The 20,252-nt window shown below is 34.1% G+C and overlaps 2 protein-coding genes across 2 annotated transcripts; both read left to right on the top strand.

Moving 5' to 3' along the window:
* The first annotated feature begins 932 nt into the window (after nucleotides 1–932).
* Nucleotides 933–13,694, top strand: LOC110735527 (subtilisin-like protease SBT5.4). The gene is made up of 11 exons (XM_021915721.1): nucleotides 933–1,144; nucleotides 1,304–1,410; nucleotides 1,548–1,648; nucleotides 2,336–2,500; nucleotides 9,082–9,193; nucleotides 9,319–9,880; nucleotides 10,172–10,278; nucleotides 10,679–10,939; nucleotides 11,784–11,898; nucleotides 12,231–12,417; nucleotides 12,637–13,694. The coding sequence occupies exons 1-11, from the start codon at nucleotides 1,055–1,057 to the stop codon at nucleotides 13,182–13,184; spliced, it is 2,355 nt and encodes a 784-aa protein (XP_021771413.1). The 5' UTR covers nucleotides 933–1,054; the 3' UTR covers nucleotides 13,185–13,694.
* Nucleotides 13,695–14,316: 622 nt separating this feature from the next.
* On the top strand, nucleotides 14,317–19,854 carry LOC110735526 (cellulose synthase-like protein E1). Its single transcript, XM_021915720.1, has 8 exons — nucleotides 14,317–15,035; nucleotides 15,728–16,046; nucleotides 16,479–16,622; nucleotides 16,780–16,911; nucleotides 17,228–17,440; nucleotides 17,545–17,760; nucleotides 18,765–19,109; nucleotides 19,194–19,854. The coding sequence occupies exons 1-8, from the start codon at nucleotides 14,764–14,766 to the stop codon at nucleotides 19,740–19,742; spliced, it is 2,190 nt and encodes a 729-aa protein (XP_021771412.1). The 5' UTR covers nucleotides 14,317–14,763; the 3' UTR covers nucleotides 19,743–19,854.
* The last annotated feature ends 398 nt before the right edge of the window (nucleotides 19,855–20,252 follow it).

Raw genomic sequence — 20,252 nt, 5'->3', positions numbered from 1 at the left:
CAATAGTTGACAAAAGATATATGTGTAAAATCACCAAACGCTACCTTCTTTCGAGAAACGAAGAGAGTGGTAATAATGAAGAATAATTAAGAATTTTTATTTATCATAAACATTTTCTCAATAAATATACATTTGGGTATAAATTCTTTTGACATATTAAAAGGACGACATGAAATCACATGCTTTAAACAATATTGGGAAATATAGGATATGCGTGCGCATGGCGTGGCGTGGCTTGTTAAGTCACAGTGACAATTTTCATGTACTTCCTCCGTTTTTTTTAACTTGACTCGCTTTGACTTTTACACTATTCAACACCTCTTCTTTGACCGTCTTTTGTGAATTATATGTAAGGAAAAACATACTCATGTGGGATATTGTTAGTTTCGTCTCAATAAGTACTATCATAATATATAACTTTTATAATTTTTACTTATGGAGAATTGATGTTATTGATAGTTAAAGTTCTGCATTGGCAAGCGTGATAAATGAAACAAGTCAAGTAAAAAAGAACAAAAGAAGTATGTGTTATCTTGGGCTGGGTTTACTTGTAATTTTCGTAATATTGCATTGTATAGACGTACAGTATACCTCATTTCATGTCCTTCAAATTTCTTTATCTATAATGTCCAATGCAAATCATTGGCCTTATATATAAAAAGTATTTTTTTTTTATCAATTGTTCATAAACTAGTTTATTCATATAATTACACGGTTACACCAACCACATATAGAATGTTGAGGAGAAAATGTGGTTAAAAAATTGCAAATTTAGTTGAAAATGTCTTTATAATATAATTTGTCAATATAATCACCCACTTGTAATAATTTGGAATAGCAAAGAATTTCTCCACCCATTCATTGCAAATTTCTGTGCTATGTAATTAAGGTAGAATTAATTAGCTATCTATAAGTTAATCATACTCCTTACTATCTAAACAAAATTTTAAAGAGAAATTTATTTTAAAAGGGGTACAAATATTAATCATCCTGATTTGTTTTAGATCGATTGAAAAAGAAAGGGAAAGAAGAGAAAGAAGGATTTTGTTCAACAATGCAAATTCCAATGCTTTTACAACATTGTCTCTTATTATCATCACTTCTTTTTTCATTACAACAATTACCTACCTATGCTGCCCCTAAGGTAAGTCATCAATTTGCCTTGATCGATCATCTTCATCTTCTTCGATTTCTAAGCAATCGATTGAATTCAAACTGTGATATGCGTAAAAGAAAAGTGTGACGATTAAAGAAAAATGTAAATTTAATTTTGATCATTGTTATATTTTTTTTTTGCATGTAGCATTATATAGTCTACTTGGGCTCTCACCACGCAGAACCTCGTTTATTAGCCAGTCCCGAGACTATTACAAAGTCCCATCATGACTTGATTTCTTCTGTATTAAGGAGGTATAATACAAATGTGTCATATTTATTAATTGTATCTTGCCTTAGATATTTTATTTACTTGAAAAGGGGTAATTAATTAATTGTTGAACTTCAATTAATTATCCTTTTGTTTGATTATGTTTGCATACATGGAACAGTGATTCTGAATCATCTTCAGAAAGGATAATATATTCTTATAATAGATATATAATGGCTTTGCTGCAACATTACACGAAGAAAGAGGCCAATGAACTCTCAAGTAAGGCATAGATGAATTTTTTTTTTTAATAGCAAAAATATTTCATTAATTAAAAGTCATATGACATCTACAATAGAGAATCTAAATATATACAACATCCGTACGTTTTTTTTTTATTATTTTATTTATTTATTTATTTATCATCCAACTTCTGCTTTAAATCTAATAGTTCTCTCTTTTTTACTCACGCCTTACCCCCTCGTTTCTATTGGTATATTAAAGCCCCGTTTGGGTTGATGTAAAATATATTCATGGAAAATGATTTTCTCATTTTATTTTTTTTTGGTTTGTGAAGGGTGGAAAACAATTTTTGCAATGGTGGAAAATTGCATCCTTAATGATGGAAAATATTTTCCTTTACAAAACAAGGAAAATCACATTTTCCTCCCTTTTCCTTACCTCCTTTCTATTTCCCTCTCATCCATCTTCACATTCCTACTCCTATTTTTTATTTTTCCTGAACTTTTCTTGTATGCAATCAAATAAAGAAAAACTAATTTACAATTTTTTTTCCTTGAAAATGTGTTTTCCATGAATATTAATTTATCATTGAAAATGTTTTACATCAAATCAAACAGAACCTAAATAGTAAAATTAGAAAAAATGAAGAAATTATTTAATTTAATTAGCTCATTCTAAAAATATTTTTCATCTAATTTATTAATGCATGGTTTAACTTTCATGTAGAGCATCCAAGTGTTGTATCAATATTTGAAAGTCGAATTCTTGAATCGACAACGACTCGATCAGCGGATTTCTTAGGATTACATTATCCACCTTCCAACCTTGAAGATTCAATATGGCATAAGGCAAACTTAGGAGATGATATCATTTTAGCAAACATAGATTCCGGTAAGTTTTGCGTTGATCCAATATTATTTTTTGTTTCGTTTTGAGAGCATACGAAAAAAAAGTTTCTAAAGACCATATTTGATTAGTATTACATGATTCGTTTTATAATCATCGATTTTAGAAGTACAACACAGTACAACTTTGTAAAATATACAAGTCAAAAAAAAAAAAAAAAAAAAAACTGATAGCAATATTGTACATAATTAAATTCAAGTATAAAGTAAATACCATAACTATTTGAAAAATTTGCCATTAACAAAACAATCTTTAGGCCGTTTTTTTTTTTTTTTAAAATACAACATTTTAATTATTTTGTAATAATATAAACTTTTGGGTATTAATTTTAAACAAACATAACCGGATGCAACCCGGATAAACAAGTTACCACTGCCACGTGTCACAATATGATAGGCTTAAATAAGTTTCTATTTTTTTTTCTCTCCTTCCCCAAACACCACCACTGCTCCACCCTCTCTCGCCATCCCCACCACCACTGTACCACTTCGTACCATCATCACCACCAAAACCGACCCTCCCCTTCCCGACCACAGCTACCAACCCCACCACCAGCCGAAATTCCCACATAACCTACCAACCAGCCTCGATTTTCACCCCCACAACCCCCATTCCACCTCTCCCCGACTACCGCAGCCAACCAAGACCACCTCCCACAAACCATACCATTCCACCAACGAGCCGCTACCACCAGCAGCCACCTCACAAACCGCGCTGCCACCAGCCACCAAAAACTCCTACACAGCACACCTCACGAACCCAGCAGCCGCTGCTACTATCTCTCCTTGCACCCGCATCACCAATTCCCCAATTGCGCACCAAATCACAAACAACGCCACCAATTGCCACCAATCCGCCATCCTCATTCAGCAATTCGCCACCAATTTTCAACATTGTTGCCCTCCACCATTTAATTTTGTTGAGATTTGTGATTGATGGTGATGACGGGCATGATGTGTGAAGAAGAGAGTAGGGTCGGGGGTGGTGCCGGTGGTCGGAGATTAAGGATGGGCGAGTAGGTAGGCTCGGGGTGGGGGAGGTGGGCTTGTCACCGGCGGCTAGCGGGGCAGGGGCTGGACATGGAGGGGCCTTTTTTTTTTTTTTTTTGCTTTTTGTAAATCAATTTTAATAATTCAAATTTTAATGTTTAGACAAATTACATAAGACCACTCTCAATGGTGAGCAAAAAAATGCTCACCTACTCTCTCTCTACCCACTTTCTCTCTCAACAAATCACTTTTGTTCATGGGCAAAATTTTTTTCACATTTTCTCTCCAATGGTGAGCAAAAAAAAATGCCACCCACCACTCTCTCTCTCTTACTTTTTCAATACCCCAACATTACTTTCTCTCTCCTACACAACACTTCTTTATTTATTTATTTCATTTATATTTTAACAATGTTACTCCAAATAAATAAAAATTAGTTTAAATTTGTGTAACTTATATTTTTTATTTTTTGTCTTTTTTATCGTTAAAATTTGTCGTAAAATTAAGTACGTTATATAAAAAAAATAGTAAAAAAAAGCTCAAAATTTGTTAAATGTTTTTAATTTATTTTAAAAGCGGTACAATACTAGAAACCAATTACATTTGCAACGTCATGCGTAATTAAACTTAGGAAATAAAATAAACACAACAACTAAAAAATAACTCGACTGCGTACGGAAAAGTAGCTACGCCATAGTACTTGGCTTTATTTCTATTAAGTCGTGCTAATTTCTCCCCTAATTACGTGGCCCGTATCGCTGCCAAATATGTTCGACTAAATCACGTTTCAGAGATAGATGAATTTCTTTGTCACGGAGGGAAGCTTTTTCGCTGTAGAAATGCGTTGAAGTCAAAGGTTGTAGGTCGGCCTACATTGAATTCAAACGGTGGCGTTGTAGATGTTGATGCTGGTGTTGATTCTTGTTGATCTTCTTCGTAGAAGGCTCTTAGAACTTCGGCTCGAGTGTAGTTATGGCGCTCATCTTCAACAATCATGTTGTGCATAATGATACATGCTTTCATTATGTCTCGCAGTATGTCCTCATCGTACTCCAGTGACGGTTTTCGTATTATTGCAAATCGAGCTTGCAAAACACCGAATGCTCTTTCAACGTCCTTTCGAGCAGCAAGCCTGGTGGTCAGCGAACAATTTATCTTTTTGAAGTTGAGGGGTTGTGATAACCCTGAACAAAATTTGCCCACTTCGGATAAATACCGTCGGCTAAGTAATATGCCATGTTGTATTCATGGCCGTTAACGGTAAAATTTACCGGAGGAGCTCGACCATGCAGAACCTCATCGAACACTGGGGAACGGTATAAGACATTAAGGTCATTACAAGATCCAGGAATCCCAAAGAAGGAATGCCATATCCATAAATCCTGATCTGCAACGGCTTCCAGTATTAGCGTTGCTTTCTTGTTCCTACCGGCGTACTGCGCTTTCCATGCCGTTGGACAGTTCTTCCATTCCCAATGCATGCAATCAATGCTGCCTATCATGCCTGGAAAACCACGCAGTTCATTTTGATGCAGTATTCTGGCCAATTCATCAGTTGTAGGGTTTCGCATGTACTCGGTTCCGAACTGCTCAATGACACCGGTACAAAAACGTTGAAGGGCAACTCGAGCGGTTGACTCACTGATCCGAACGTATTCATCCACGGCGTCCGCAGCCATGCCGTAGCCTAACATTCTTATCGCCGCTGTACATTTTTGCAGAGGTGATAAACCTAACCTTCCAGCTGCATCCCTACGCCGCTGGAAGTAAACATCACCTTCAACGACCTTGTTCATTATATGTACAAACAAAGGTCGTTGCATACGAAATCTTCTTCTAAATTGGGTGGTGTTGTACACAGGATTATCGGAAAAGTAATCATTAAACAACCTGGCATGTCCAATTTCCCTATCTCTTCTATTCGTACCCCCTCTAGGTTTTTTTTGAAGAGTGTTGGGATTGTGTTTGGGGCATGAGGACAGATGGGGGTTGGTATGTGAAGAGTTCATCAACAAGTTGGTCATATTCTTCAGTATTTGAAGAAGATGAGCTTGAACTTGAGCTTGATGATGGTCTAGAATACATCTCGTATTAATATTGTTACTTGATGAAAGGGTGTGGTTGTGGATATGTACCATGCCTACTATATATAGCAAAAATATCAAATGAATATGTGGTTACAAATCTGAATGACCACACCAAGTACAGGAATCAAATTTTCAACCACGGAATAGGTATACTATGCTAGTTGACAGTGACAAGTCTTGAGTGCAATAATGTCGGTATCAATGACACAAAGGTAAAGCATTCTGATAAAGTGAATATAGGAAAACGTGGCTATACAATGGCAAAGATTTATTGTAATTATGTCGGCATCAATGACACAAAGTTAAAGCATTCTGATAAAGTGAAATCAGAAAACTGTGACTACACAATGACAAAGATTTAAAGCAATTATGTCGGTATGAATGGAAACTTAAATCAACTTGTTAAACAACTTGTCATTCAATATTGGAAAATCAGAACACAAGTGTACATCTTACATTGAGATTAACCACACCACTAATACAACTTAAAAATAAAAGACTAAATTGCGCTTAATAAATAAAAGACTACAACCAAACATGCTTAAAGCCTTGTAATTTACCCAGTAAAAAATTCTTGTACGACTCTTCTTCAGGAGTGAGTGGCGTAGGCGAATTCTTCAGAGCTTGCACCATATCAAACCAGGTTTTCATCTTATGAATGTCAAGTTCCTCCCTTTTCCTCTGTTCCTTGTCTTTTTCAATTTTGATCCTCTCTTCCTTCAGAATGGCCTCCCTCTCGCGAATTGTAGCAAATTCCTTCATTCGTTCGCTAAGCTCAGACGAACCACTTTCTGTTGCTACTGCTTTCCCTTTACGCTTCGCCTTTGCCTTCTTGACACCCTCGGGTCGTTGTAAACCGCCAGATGAAAAACCATCCGTAGGGGTTTCATCCTCTACATCATCTCTGGACCTCTTCCCACTTCCAGCACTACCTTCTTCCTCAGCATCACAAGCGGCTTTTTCTTTCCTTCAAGGACATTGACCATCTCAGCTTTGGTCTCCATTTTGGATCCTTGTTAAGCATTTCAATTGCGTGAGGAAAAGTGAAATTGCGACCTTGGACGACATGAAAAAGCTTCGCCGCACTTTTCATACAATCAGCTTCTTTGTAACCACTCCCTCCCTCCGGAAGTCTACCTGCTTCATCATAGCAAGATATCCATTGCAGTGTGTCCACTGCCAACCTTCTCCAGTGCGACGTCAGACTCTTAATAGGCCTTGGCGGAATTATATGCGGCTTCTGCGTATGCAAAGTTTGATATGCTGCATGTACATTGCGCCATAGGCTAGTTGCTTTTTGGCTTGTACTTTTAATAGCATCCTCGCTAATCTGCAAGTACAACCCAATCAGAGCTTCATCTTCCACAACAGACCAAATACGGGTAGCTCGTGCAGGAACCTGGTTGGGTTCCAACAAGCGAACTGGTGGAGGAGGATACTGCGGCGTCTCTGGTACGCTTTCCTCTTCGCTCTCATCGAAGAGTGTGTTACTACCAAGATCAGTTTCGGGTGTACGATCTTCATTAGCAGGGTTTTGTAGGGGAACCTCAGTGGGTGTCTGATGCAGTGGAGGTGGTTGCGAAGACATATTGCCCATTCATTGCAAGAACAATTGAAACTCGGGATTAGTTAGGAAATCATCACTAAAACCCGAAAACTGTTGACGGAAATTTGGGTTGTTTGGATCCATTAAAAAATTCTGCATCAAAAAACAAAAGATAAATATCGTTACAAACATTTACTCAAAAAACAAATTAAAATGACAACAAATCCAAAAAAATATCAACAACTTTCTTCAATTGCATAATGCAATTACATTACATGCCATACAATATAATTTTTTTTTCTCACAATATAACATATATACTAATTTTAACACATAACTACATGTACATATTCAAAAAAATAATTAACCAATAATTGCAACACTTTAAGAACTATAAATTTAGAAATTTATTGAGAAAATATATACAACTTTGTTTAATAACATAATGCAATATAATTTCGTGGCCTATAATATTGATTTTTTTCCAAAAAAACCAAACATATACTAATTTTATTATGTAACTACATTTATATATAGCAAAAAAAATTAACCAATAATTGCAACACTTTAAATAACTACAAATTTAGTAATTTATGGAGAAAATATACACAACTTTGTTTAATTACATAATGCAATTTAATTTCGTGGCCTATAATATTTTTGTTTTCCATAAAATCACATATATACTAATTTTATTACGTAACTACATTTATATATAGCAAAAAAAATTAACCAATAATTGCAACACTTTAATAACTACAAATTTAGAAATTTATGGAAAAAATATACACAACTTTGTTTAATTACATATTGCAATATAATTACATGGCCTACAATTATATTTTTTTTTTACAAAATCACATATATACTAATTATATTATATAACTGATTTTAATAATTAAAAAAAAATTATTTACCTGAATATGGCTGAATTGCAACAACAATATTCTTCTACAAATTAAAAATACTTTTAAGAAAATTAAAATGTGGAGGATTTAAAGTGTTTACGAAATTATATCAAAATATATCAAAATGCATGTCTATTTATAGAGAATTTAATTTTATGACCGTTGGTAATTTTTTTTTTTTTTTTTACAAAATATATTTTTCTGAAAATAGATTATAAATAAATAACCGTTGTAAACGGCTAGTATTTTCTGATTGGCTACTCCGCTGTAGCTGCCACGCGTCGCCTCGTCATTCGCCAACACCCTGCACGCGTCAGACGCACTAAGCTTTTTTTTTTTTAAAAATCCGGAAACTCAAAACGACGCTTTTTGAGGCGCGCCTTTGAGGCAGCTTCATCAAAACGCGTCGTTTTGATGGTGGGGTGGGCGAAATTTTTTTAGTGGGTCTGCCAGGTTTGGGCCCCACTTGAGTTACTGTTCATCACAAAAAATGCTCAAGTTTTGAGCTTTTTTAAAAATGCTCATGGGCTTTTTTTCCATTTCGACAAATTCTCACCATTGTAACCATTGATCATTTTTTTTTCCTCACAAAAAATGCTCATGAGCAAAAAAATTTCTCACCATTGCTAGTGCTCTAATGATAACATTTCAAATGTAACCTGTTTTTTAGGTTATAAGTTTTTTGTCTGGTTTAAAATTAACTTCCCCAAAGGATATATTATTATAAAATAATTCAAAGGTTGTATTATTATAAAATAACCAGCCATAGGTTGTATTATTAATGGCTATTTTTCCTAACGATTTTTACAATAATTAAATGAATGCATAAGGGCGTTAGATAAAATTATTAAAAAGTACAAATATTAACGTACATGAATAAACATTAATTACAGCGATTGACGTGTGATTTTGACACATATTTTCTAAAATTAATACCATTTTAATGAGGAAGTATATTAGAATGTTAGATGATCTAATGCCTCGAGAGCTGCATGACACTTTATTTTTATGTACTATGTATTGAAATTTGAGATAGGTGTGTGGCCGGAGATTCAAAGCTTTTCTGATGATGAAAACTATGGCCCGATTCCCAAAAAGTTCAAAGGAGCCTGCGAAAATAAATATGATCCGACATTCAAGTGCAATAGGTCATTATATCATCAACTTTACTTCTTACAATACTGTACTGTATGTATTCATTACTTTTTAATCTTGTTTTTTTAAAGGTCTCATTTTGAATTTTTTTTATTTAAAAAAATTCATGTAAATCCAGGAAGCTTATAGGAGCCAGATATTTTTACAAGGCCATGGAGAAGAATAGTAATTTACAAGAAAATTGTACTTTCAATCAAAAGTTGAGCCCTAGAGATGACACAGACGGGCATGGCACCCACACCCTATCAACGGCGGGAGGGAGTATCGTCCCATTCGCAAGCTGGGGAGGACTCGCGAATGGGACAGCTATAGGAATGGCACCAAAAGCGCGATTGGTGGCCTACAAGACGAATTGGAACGTTCAATGCCCTACATTTAAAACCATAGGAAGCAATGAAATAGATGTAATGGCTGCTTTCGAAGCTGCTATTGATGATGGCGTTGACGTTATAAATTATTCTCAAGCATCAAACAATAGTGCTTATCTAGATGATGGTACGGGAATTGCTACCTTCCATGCCATGAAGAATGGCATCCTCACTATTGCTGGTGCGGGAAATAGTGGGCCGAATGCCGGGACTGCTGCAAATAATTATCCATGGGTGCTATCTGTTGGTGCGTCTACTATTGATCGTGTTTTTTCTGCTCACGTTCTGCTCGGCAACAATCAAAAGATCAAGGTATGTATGTATATGCACATATATTTATATGCTATATATTGATTGATGAGATGGTTAAACTTGTCCGTTAGAAAACATGATATAAAAAAAAGAAAAAAAAAAAAAAAAGTGTCAACCGAATAAAAACAACAGAGAAATTATTTCTTAAAAAGAAATTCTAAGCCTCTTATTACCTAACTTGCTTTGACAATCATGGAATCATAGTTTCAAGTGGGTAATATAATTATTCTAAACTCCTTTTCCCAAAATTCAATATGGAGTAATAAATTAAAATTAAACTATTTACTGCAGGGTACACGGTTTTATGATTTTGTATCAAAAGTTGATGTTCCTAGTGAATTGTACCCACTAATCACTGGTGCAGATGCTCGCATATCTGGTGCTAATGTTAGCGATGCGTAAGTTTGATTAATCTTCTTCTTCTTAATTTTTATTTTTTTATTTATTTTTTTAATATACTTTTAAATAATTAAGTTAAAAACCACCTCAACAAAAAATTTATGTTGTTGGTTGAGTCCCTAACATACCCATCGCTTAACATTTTATTTTTAAAGGAGGTGGTGGCTGAGATTCGAGCTCGTAACCTTCTTGTTACATTATCTTTGATACTCTGTTAAAGGATAATCTCAACCAAAAACTTAATCCGATGGTTGAGGCCTAGTAATAGATTTTATACTGTATTACATTGTATAATTATTGAATTGTTAAGCTAGATTACAACTTATTAAAATTGCTAATACAAATCATATGTTATTTCTTTTTATGATCGATATGATATGCATGTGACGTTGGATGTAGATCATTATGTCAAGGAGGAAGTATCGATGTTACGAAGGTGACGGGAAAGATTTTGGTATGTCGCAACGCTGGAAGAATTGTTGCAAAAGATGAAACATTGGCTAGTGTTGTAGCTAGAGATGCTGGGGCTGTTGGGATGATCTTTGTATATGAAGAGAAGATAGGAGATGGATTTACCCTTAGCCAATTTCATGCAGTCAACACTATAGTTCTTAGCTATAAAGACGGCGAAACTCTTTTTTCTTATATTAACTCTACAAGGTAAGATCAATTTATAACACCTACCTCATTTCTAGAGGTGATCATTGGGCGGGCCGGGTCGGGCCAAAGCTAAAAAGTTATGCCCATTTTCAGGGCGGGCCAAACTTCGGGCCGAAATTTTTGTGCCCAAACCCGTCCAAAATGGTCGAGTCGGGCGGGCTTTTCGGGCCATTTCGGGGCGGGCCAAAAAAATCAGCTAAGTATGCATAAAAACGCATTTCCAAACCTGCCCAAAATAAAAAAAAAAATCGGGTCGGACATGGCCCAGCCCGATTTCGGGCCGAAAATTTATGCTCGAAACCCGCCCAAAATTGGGCCGGGTCAACTTTGATCACCTCTATTCATTTCCTGTTTTTTGTGCATAGATATGGTGTTACAACTTTAGCTATATATGTTTATTTCACTTCAAATTTATGGATTAAATCGAGCCATGAGGTAGGTTTTTTCTTTTTATTTAACTAAGTTTGCTCTTGGATATGTATGAAATTGATGCTAGTACGGTGGAAGATCATGATATATACTTCCACTGTTTTCTTTTACTTGCAACACAATTATGGTCACACACTTTTAGGAGGTGACTAATGAAGGTAAACAAACAATTTTAATCATAATAATCATTTTAATAGCGAGAATAGAGAAGGTTAGGTACTGTATATGTGTAAAAATTATATTTATTTAATTTGTTTGTTTACATTGTATAATTTTGGCCTCAAAATGCATGCAACAAGGCTGTATTGCAAGTAAATAAAAGTCAAAAATTAGAATTAAGAAGGTGAGACGATTATATTTAGTTTTGTAAATAATATATGAATATCTAAGAAATAAAGATTGTAATTTGTAACAGGACTCCAACCGCGTCAATCAGTGGCGTAACAAATACATTGGGAGTAAAGCCATCTCCGATCATGGGTTCTTTCTCATCGAGGGGTCCAAACCAGAATAACCCTGGTATTTTAAAGGTATACGTACTCATTATTTTTATTTGATCTAATTATTACTTCTTTCATTCCTATTTGTTTGTCTCGTCGAAATGTATTATATTAAGGATTGAACCAAAATATAGGAAGTAGGTAATTAAGAGTATCTTTGTCTTTTATACTTATTAATGTATGCATGCGGGGTTAACGGTGGAAACAGAGAAATCTTTAAGGGCCATCTTAGAAAGGAATATGGGGCAAACAAATAGGGACAGAGGGATTCTATAATAAATTCATTCATAAAATGGATTCCTTAGCATGCACAATATAGTTATTTAAAGTAATTTTACCTTGTGCGTATCCATCTACTACAGCCTGATGTTACAGCTCCTGGGGTAGATATTCTCGCTGCATGCCCTCCAGAAATCTTTCAAAGTTCTTATTGCATGAAAACCGGAACATCAATGGCAACTCCTCATGTTGCTGGTATTGCGGCTCTTATTAAGAAGGTACATCCGGATTGGAGTACTGCAGCTATTAAATCCGCAATCATGACAACAGGTATATATGTTCTTTACACGTGCAACATGATATGATATATTAGGTGTCAATTCAGAAGTATGGATCCAGTTTAATAATGTCAGGTCTAGTTTAAAGTTGAGTCATACTATTCATAATATTTGATTAGGTCGAGTCAGGTGAGTTTTTAAAACCTTATTATTATATCGTTTGTGTAAGCAACCTAACATTTGCTTGTGTACTCTATATATAATAATGCAGCAAGTCCCCTAGACAATGATGGGATGCCTATACGTGATAGTAATAAGACAAGTGATGCTACACCATTTGCATACGGATCGGGCCATGTTAAACCCAATATGGCAATGGATCCAGGGTTGGTATATGACATGAACCAATATGATTACCTAAACTTCATATGTGCATATCCTCCTGAGAGTACAACTCTTAAAGAATTTAGCCAACAACATTCTTACAAATGCCCGCGCTCCTTCAACATCTTGGATTTCAATTATCCTTCCATATCTATCGTGAATTTTACCGGCAATGCGATAGTTACTCGGAAGTTGAAGAATGTTGGACCACCAGGAACCTACGTTCCACGGATTGAGCCGCCGCCGGGTGTCTCAATTATGGTGGAGCCTAAGACTTTGGTGTTCTCTCAAAAAGATCAAATCATTGTGTTTAAACTTATCCTTACAGCGGATATCAATCATCTCTCCACCGATTACATTTTTGGAAGCTTGGTATGGTCCGATGCTAAACATGTTGTTAGAAGTCCTATTATTGTCAAGGCCAAAAATAAGTAGATAGTTAGACTATTGTAAATTCAAGCTACGTTTGGTGATGTTACGAGGTTATTAAGAAAAATAAATAAGATAGTGAAAAGTAATTATTACATATCACATATATGAAATATTAATTCAACGTTGGAAATAAGAATAATTATTTGCGTTGGAAATAGGTAAATAGTTATGTATTTAGAAATAATTTCATTGGATTTAGTTAATTATTTTAGTAATGTATGAGAATAGTTGTATTGGAAGTAGGCATATATGAAGAGAAATGTGTAAAATAATTTACATTGATCTATTGAAATGTAACTTTTGGAAACGCTTAAATAAAGGGATTATCATTTTTTCATTTTTACACTTTTAAGTTTTAACAAAGATACTACTCCTTTTGTTCCTTTTTTCTTTACTTTTTTCATTTTGGCTATTCATCTCTATTTTTTTACTAGGTTAAACCCCCGTTAGATGATAACTTAAGTAGCAGTTGCAAGAATTAATTGTATGCTTTTTGTTAATTTAAAATTTGATTTTTTTTTTCGTGGCAGCTAGAGAACTACCTGTTATTTCTTCTGCAAACATTCTTACGGAGTAAGACATAACTCTTCAGAAAGAGCCCAAGTTTTTCATTCTAATGAAAAATACATATTATTTATTAAGTGGAAAGGTCGTACTAGTACTTGTAACAGAGATCTACTCTTTGTAAATATATTAGTAACAAAATGTCCTGTCTTCGTACATCCACAACTCTACTTCCCAACATCATCAAAAACATCAACACACTAGCACCTACAAAACTCATAAGATTATTAGGTACGAGTAACACACAAGAAAGTCAGAAAGTACACTTTAAACTTGTAACACCTAATAAGATTAAGTTTGGTTATGGGTTGGGTAGGGTAGGGTGACGTAGGACCGGCCTAAATTGGGTTTTGTGCTGGGTTGAAGAAGATGGACTTGTCACGGTTGAGTTTGTGGGTTAAGTGATGGGCCAAGTTTTTTTGGTGAGTTAAATATCTAATTAGATATTTCAAAATAGTTTTATTATCTAATACCACCTCCATTAATTTTAAGTTAGCATTATTTGTTAAATATAAAATATTGTTTTATTACAACTAAAAAATTAACAGATATAGTTTTTTTTTTTTTTTTTTTTTTTAAAGGAAAAAGGGTGTAGTTTGTGGCCTTGTGGGTGGTGATTATTATTTATTAATTTATTTTTAAAATTTTAAGGGTGGTTATGTAATATGAAAAAAAGGTGGTAAAATCAATTTTAAGTGATTTAAATTTACAATTTTTCCTATTAAAAATTAAAGATATTATCAATTAAAGTTTTGTATTGACATACGTAATTAAGAGAAGCGTTTCACTTATTTAAATAAAGAGGGAGTCTTAGGTAGTGCCATTACTGTGGCATCCATTTAATAATGTCCAAAATGACGGCTCTTCTGTAATTATTGAGTGGAGAGTTTGTTACAAAAAATATTTAAAAATAAGGAAAGAAACAAAATAAAACAACCAACCAAAGAAGAAGATTAGCCTATTCTATAACATATTTTATTCAGATTGCTCAATTATCAAAAAAGAGGAGAGAGAAAAAATGGGAAAAGATGAATACTTTCCTCTGTTTGAGACGAAGCAAGCAAAGGGAAGATTGGTTTACAGGGTATTTGCAACATCTATATTTGTTGCAATTTGTGTAATTTTGATATATAGAGGTGCTTACTTACCCAACAAAAATGGGGAGGGAAGATTGGGTTGGGTTCTTTTGTTTATGGCTGAAATTTGGTTTACTTTTTATTGGATTCTTTCTCAACTTCTTCGATGGAATTGCATCTATCGTTATTCTTTCAAAGATAGACTCTCCAAAAGGTAACTCTTTTTTAATTTTTTTTTTTTTTTTCATCCATCATTAACACGTTTTTCACGTTTTTCGTTAGAAGGGTCTCGTAATGTTTTTTACATTAACCAAAATTATGCAGTGTTTTGTACTAGACTTATGGTTTAGGCCAAATCGGTCAACCCGAATTAGGCTACTAAAGTACCAATACTAGGCTCGAAGTGTGGCCTTAGCCGATTCAATTGGCTAGCCATTTTTTTGTTTGGATGTACCCTACTCGAATCAATTTTTATGTTCATTTATGTTGTCTTGCATCTCTTGCTTAATTAACTTTAAGGATTATTTTGTTCTTTTAAGTCAAATGTATTGTATCTGGTAATTTTAATTTATCAAAATTTATATTCGTTGTAAATTAAATTTAAAATGGGTCGAATTTGGCCAAAACAGTGTAATAATTATATTGACTTGTTGAGTATCCCTTTAGAATAGTGGTAGTGACTAATTTGCATCGCTGCTAATATTCTTGTGTGACTGAATTGTACAATGTATGAGTGACTTGCCTAAGGTAGTGAGCTAATGATTTGCTAATATTCCTGGATCCACCACTATAAATTACCCCTTACTCAGTTACCCCAACATACTAAACGACCCTTTAAAGTATTATTTCGAGTAATGACTAATATGCATCCTTGCTAATATTCTTGCTTAATTGAATTGTTACAAGGTATGAGAATGACTTGCCTAAGGTGGACATATTCGTATGCACAGCGGACCCATTAATCGAGCCACCACTAATGGTGATCAACACTGTTTTATCGGTCTTGGCCTACGATTACCCACCGGAAAAGCTCAGCATCTACTTATCCGATGATGGTGGCTCGGTTTTCACATTTTATGCTCTTTTTGAGGCCTCCCATTTTTCTAAGAATTGGCTACCTTATTGCAAAAAGTACAAGGTTGAACCAAGGTCACCTGCTGCTTATTTTAGATCAATGCCTAAACCTTTTGATGCTACTCATTCTAGCCATTTGGCATCTATCAAGGTACCCCTGCTATGCATATTCAAAGTATAACACGAGATATGTTGATTCATCTGATTTCGTCTAAAATTATTTTATCTATTTAATAATCCTCTAAACACTTTAAGAAAGAGATTAAGCCATGTTAATGGACATATTATTCAAAATAATTTATCTAAGTAGTTTAAAATTATTTTTAATAAAGTTACTCGTTTACCTCTTTTCAAAAAAAAAAAAAAAAGTTACTCGTTTATCTACTCTAATCAACCCCTAATTAAAAAAGCCTGTCAAGAAAATCTGTTGCATTTAAAAGAAAACAGAGGAAGTATAGTTATTATTTAATATTCGTATTTGATCATCATAGAACAACAAATTAAAGCTAAAAGTTAAGTTTACTTACTTGCAAATATGAAGTATCATTTTAATTTGTTATTTCATTTTCTATTCAAACCAAAGAAATTGTATGAAGAGATGCGAAACAGAGTTGAGACGGCAACAAACCTTTGTCAAATTCCAGAAGAAGTACGCGATCAACACAAAGGATTTTCTATATGGGATGATGGCTATACTTCTAAACATGATCATGATACCATTCTTAAGGTTAATTACCTTCTCAACTACTTAATTACTATCCATTATTTTTCAGGTTGTGTACAATTTTGGCCTAGTTTGTTCTTTGAATTAAATGCTATGTGAATGAGTTTGTACTTGTTCATATTTGGATGATGTTAATTTTTGGTTATGTGTACGTTTGTAGATATTGGTTGATGGAAGAAATAAAGAGGCAGTAGATGTCGAAGGTTATCGATTGCCCACACTTGTTTACTTAGCTCGTGAAAAGAGGCCTCAATATCTACACAACTTCAAAGCTGGAGCTATGAATTCATTGGTAAATCGATCACCTTGATAAAACAAAAATAAATCGACAAAATATCCAGTTAGCATTGTCATAATTATATAAAATATTATAAAGTCATACTTATTAAAAAGTTGTTGATTTATTTACAGTTTTGCCATTTGATAAACATGTCGTTGGCCCTGTTTGGCAATTTACTTTTAGTTGTTTGTATTACTGTAGTTGTTTTGACTAGTTGGTTGTGATTAGTTGTTCGTGTAAAAGTGTTTGGTAAAAAGCAATTAGTTGTTAGGACCTTGAGACTTATTACTCGTTCTTAAGACCTTATTATTATGATGTTTTTATGCAGCTAAGGGTATCATCAGAAATAAGCAATGGAGCGGTAATCCTCAACGTTGATTGTGACATGTATTCGAATAACTCACAGTCTATTCGCGATGCACTCTGTTTCTTCATGGATGAGAAGAAAAGCCAGGACATTGGGTTTGTACAATTTCCACAAAACTTTGAAAATACTACTAAGAATGATATATATGGTTCAACCCTTCAAGTTATCAGTCAAGTAAGTAAATCATAATTTTCCAACGTTCCAAGTTTTGATTAGAAATTACATGTACAAGTGTTTTACATAATGTGCGTTTTCTTCAATTTATTTTCCAAACGTAGGTCGAATTTCATGGTTTGGATGGCTTAGGAGGGCCATTATATGTCGGAACTGGCTGCTTCCATCAAAGAGAAATATTATGTGGAAGGAAGTACTCTAAGGATTACAAGATCGATTGGAAGACCTCGAAAATGGATGGAACAATCTTCGAGTTGGAAGAAAGAGCAAAATCACTTGCTAGCTGTGTATATGAGCTGAACTCTCAATGGGGAAAAGAGGTAAATGTTAAAAATTAAAAATGGCCTTATATCATTATTATTCAAGAGCATTATTTTGCTAAATATGATGCTTTGTTAATTGTCATGCATTCACTAATAATCGTTCTAGTAATTGCTAATTAACTAGTATTTGGGCCCAAGGTATGCCTCGTGTCACTGCATAGAACTTGCAGTTATGTATTTAATTCATGACTCATTTTATGTAATATCCCTCGTGATTGCTTTAAAATAGTTTAATATACAACTCATACCAACAAGATGCATCTTTCTTTTAGAGATCTCAGTTAAGCGTGCAAGTTGACTGGGAGTAGTCTTAGGATGGGTAACTTCACGGGAAGTTTTCCCGGGGTGCGCATAATGATGTGAATCGAGTCCCCTTTCTTATAACTATCATTATTGTTTTATGTAGGTACTCTTTTGATTTTACCTTACTCTTAAAATAGGGGTTTTACAAGTGAGTTTTAATAATATTTTTAAAACCCACTTGTAAAACCCCTAGTTTAAGAGTAAGGTAAAATCAAGAGAGTGCCTAAATAAAGCAATAAAGATAGTTATAAGAAAAGGGACTCGATTTACATCACATGAATGAGGACAAAATGCGCCGGAATGACTTGTGTTAGTCTGTGAGGACAGTTGTTGGCCATGGATACATATTTCGTGGCAATAGGCTCCACCCTAATTTGTTTGGGGTCGGGGTGTTACATTTATCTTAATTCTATTTCATTTTTCACATAGTCACTCACTTCTTTTATTGATATTTTGTTCGCAAAAAGAACATGAAACATGACATACTCTAGTAGTAAGGCATGTATTGTTTAAATTTGAGGATGTGTGTTTGAATCTTGCTTATACATCCAATATCTATAATATTTAAAAGTAAATCCATGATGTGGAATGAAAATAAATAAACGGTGGAGGTGTGCCACGTGACAGATGAACTTCTTTTGAAAAGCTTTTTTTTTTAATAACTATATAAAATTAAATATTGTGGAAATTAATTTCAGCGGGGATTGAAATATGGGTGTCCAGTTGAAGATGTAATAACCGGGTTGGCAATCCAATGTCGAGGATGGAAATCAATATACTTGAATCCGAAAAGAAGTGTTTTTTTAGGTTTAGCAGCCACAACTTTAGAAGATACACTAGTGCAACATAAAAGATGGAGTGAAGGTGATCTTCAAATCATGCTAACACATTGTCCTTTATGGTACGGCCATAAAAGGATCCACCTAGGCCTTCAATTGGGCTATTGTCACTACTGTTTTTGGGCAGTCAACTCCCTTGCAACCTTGTGTTATTGTACCGTCCCTTCTCTATACATGCTCGGAGGCATTTCCGTGTTTCCTAAGGTACGGAGTAATTTTTATCACTTTCGAGTTGAAGTTTTATTATGACATAAAAAATTCTTACATGTGAATATTTTGTTATGCTAGTTATCAAGTTCATGGTTTCTTCCATTTGCCTATGTTATCATTGCCACGTACACGTACAATTTAATAGAATTCGTACACACCGGAGGTACGGTTTTAGGGTGGTGGAATGAACTAAGGATTTGGCTCTATAAGCGAACATCATCATACTTGTTTGCCCTCGTTGACACGATTTTGAAACTCATTGGGTTTTCGGAAATGAAATTTGTGATCACCAACAAGGTGACCGATGAAGATGTGTATCAAAGATATGAGAAAGAGATTATGGAATTTGGAGCCCCTTCTCCCATGTTCACTTTGCTAACTTCTCTTGCATTGATAAATTTATTTACTTTTGTTGTCTTAATAAAAAATTTGTTAGAACGAAAAGAGATGAGATTGATGATTGAGGGATTAAGCTTGCAAATTTTGCTATGTAGTGTGTTGGTTTTAATCAATTTTCCGTTGTTTAAAGCTGTTTTTATTAGGAAAGACAAAGGCAAGATGCCAAATTCTGTGACTATGAAAGCAATAGTTGTATCTTTTATTATTGTACTTTATTTTTGTCATTAGGACCTTTAATTTATAGATTGATTTGATAAAACTGGTTGTAATTTAAGAGAAGAATAAAAGGAGAAATAGTACATTTGACTCGTCTTTTGGGTGATATATGACTTAGCCTTTATTTATTGTTGTTAGTAGTATTGAATTTTTCCTTCCTTCCCTAAATGATTATATTTTTATATGTGACTATCCAAAATTTATAAAGTTCATCACAAGGAAAATTCTTTGCTTGTTCCATTTTGTTCAATTAGTTATAACATTCGCTGGTATTACATTATCGATCAATGTAAAAAGATGGTAATTATAATGTTCGCTCGTACTACATTATCGATCACAAACAAGGTGGTAGTTATGGCTTGTGATTAAATCTCGTCTATATCGTTTGCCCTTGTAACTCTCTCCACATCAATAAAAAAAGGAAAAAAAAAAATGAAAAAAAAAAAAAACAAATCTGATATTGTTTTATCCGAACTTATTTTATTTTGTTTAAGTTTATCTAAAAATGAATAAAGACAAACA

Source organism: Chenopodium quinoa, unplaced genomic scaffold (genome assembly GCF_001683475.1).
Source record: "Chenopodium quinoa cultivar QQ74 unplaced genomic scaffold, ASM168347v1, whole genome shotgun sequence".
In the NCBI taxonomy this organism is placed as follows: Eukaryota; Viridiplantae; Streptophyta; class Magnoliopsida; order Caryophyllales; family Amaranthaceae; genus Chenopodium; species Chenopodium quinoa.
Note: the sequence above shows the minus strand (reverse complement) of the source record. Positions and strands in the feature narration are given on the sequence as shown.

Excerpts from the sequence above, each read along its gene's own strand:
- LOC110735526 (XM_021915720.1), top strand. The coding sequence starts at position 14,764 with ATGGGAAAAGATGAATACTTTCCTCTGTTTGAGACGAAGCAAGCAAAG. Across the intron at positions 16,623-16,779 it reads ATCATGATACCATTCTTAAG|ATATTGGTTGATGGAAGAAA; the intron begins GTTAATTACCTT and ends GTACGTTTGTAG. Across the intron at positions 16,912-17,227 it reads CTGGAGCTATGAATTCATTG|CTAAGGGTATCATCAGAAAT; the intron begins GTAAATCGATCA and ends GTTTTTATGCAG.
- LOC110735527 (XM_021915721.1), top strand. The coding sequence starts at position 1,055 with ATGCAAATTCCAATGCTTTTACAACATTGTCTCTTATTATCATCACTT. Across the intron at positions 9,194-9,318 it reads CCGACATTCAAGTGCAATAG|GAAGCTTATAGGAGCCAGAT; the intron begins GTCATTATATCA and ends ATGTAAATCCAG. Across the intron at positions 9,881-10,171 it reads GCAACAATCAAAAGATCAAG|GGTACACGGTTTTATGATTT; the intron begins GTATGTATGTAT and ends TATTTACTGCAG.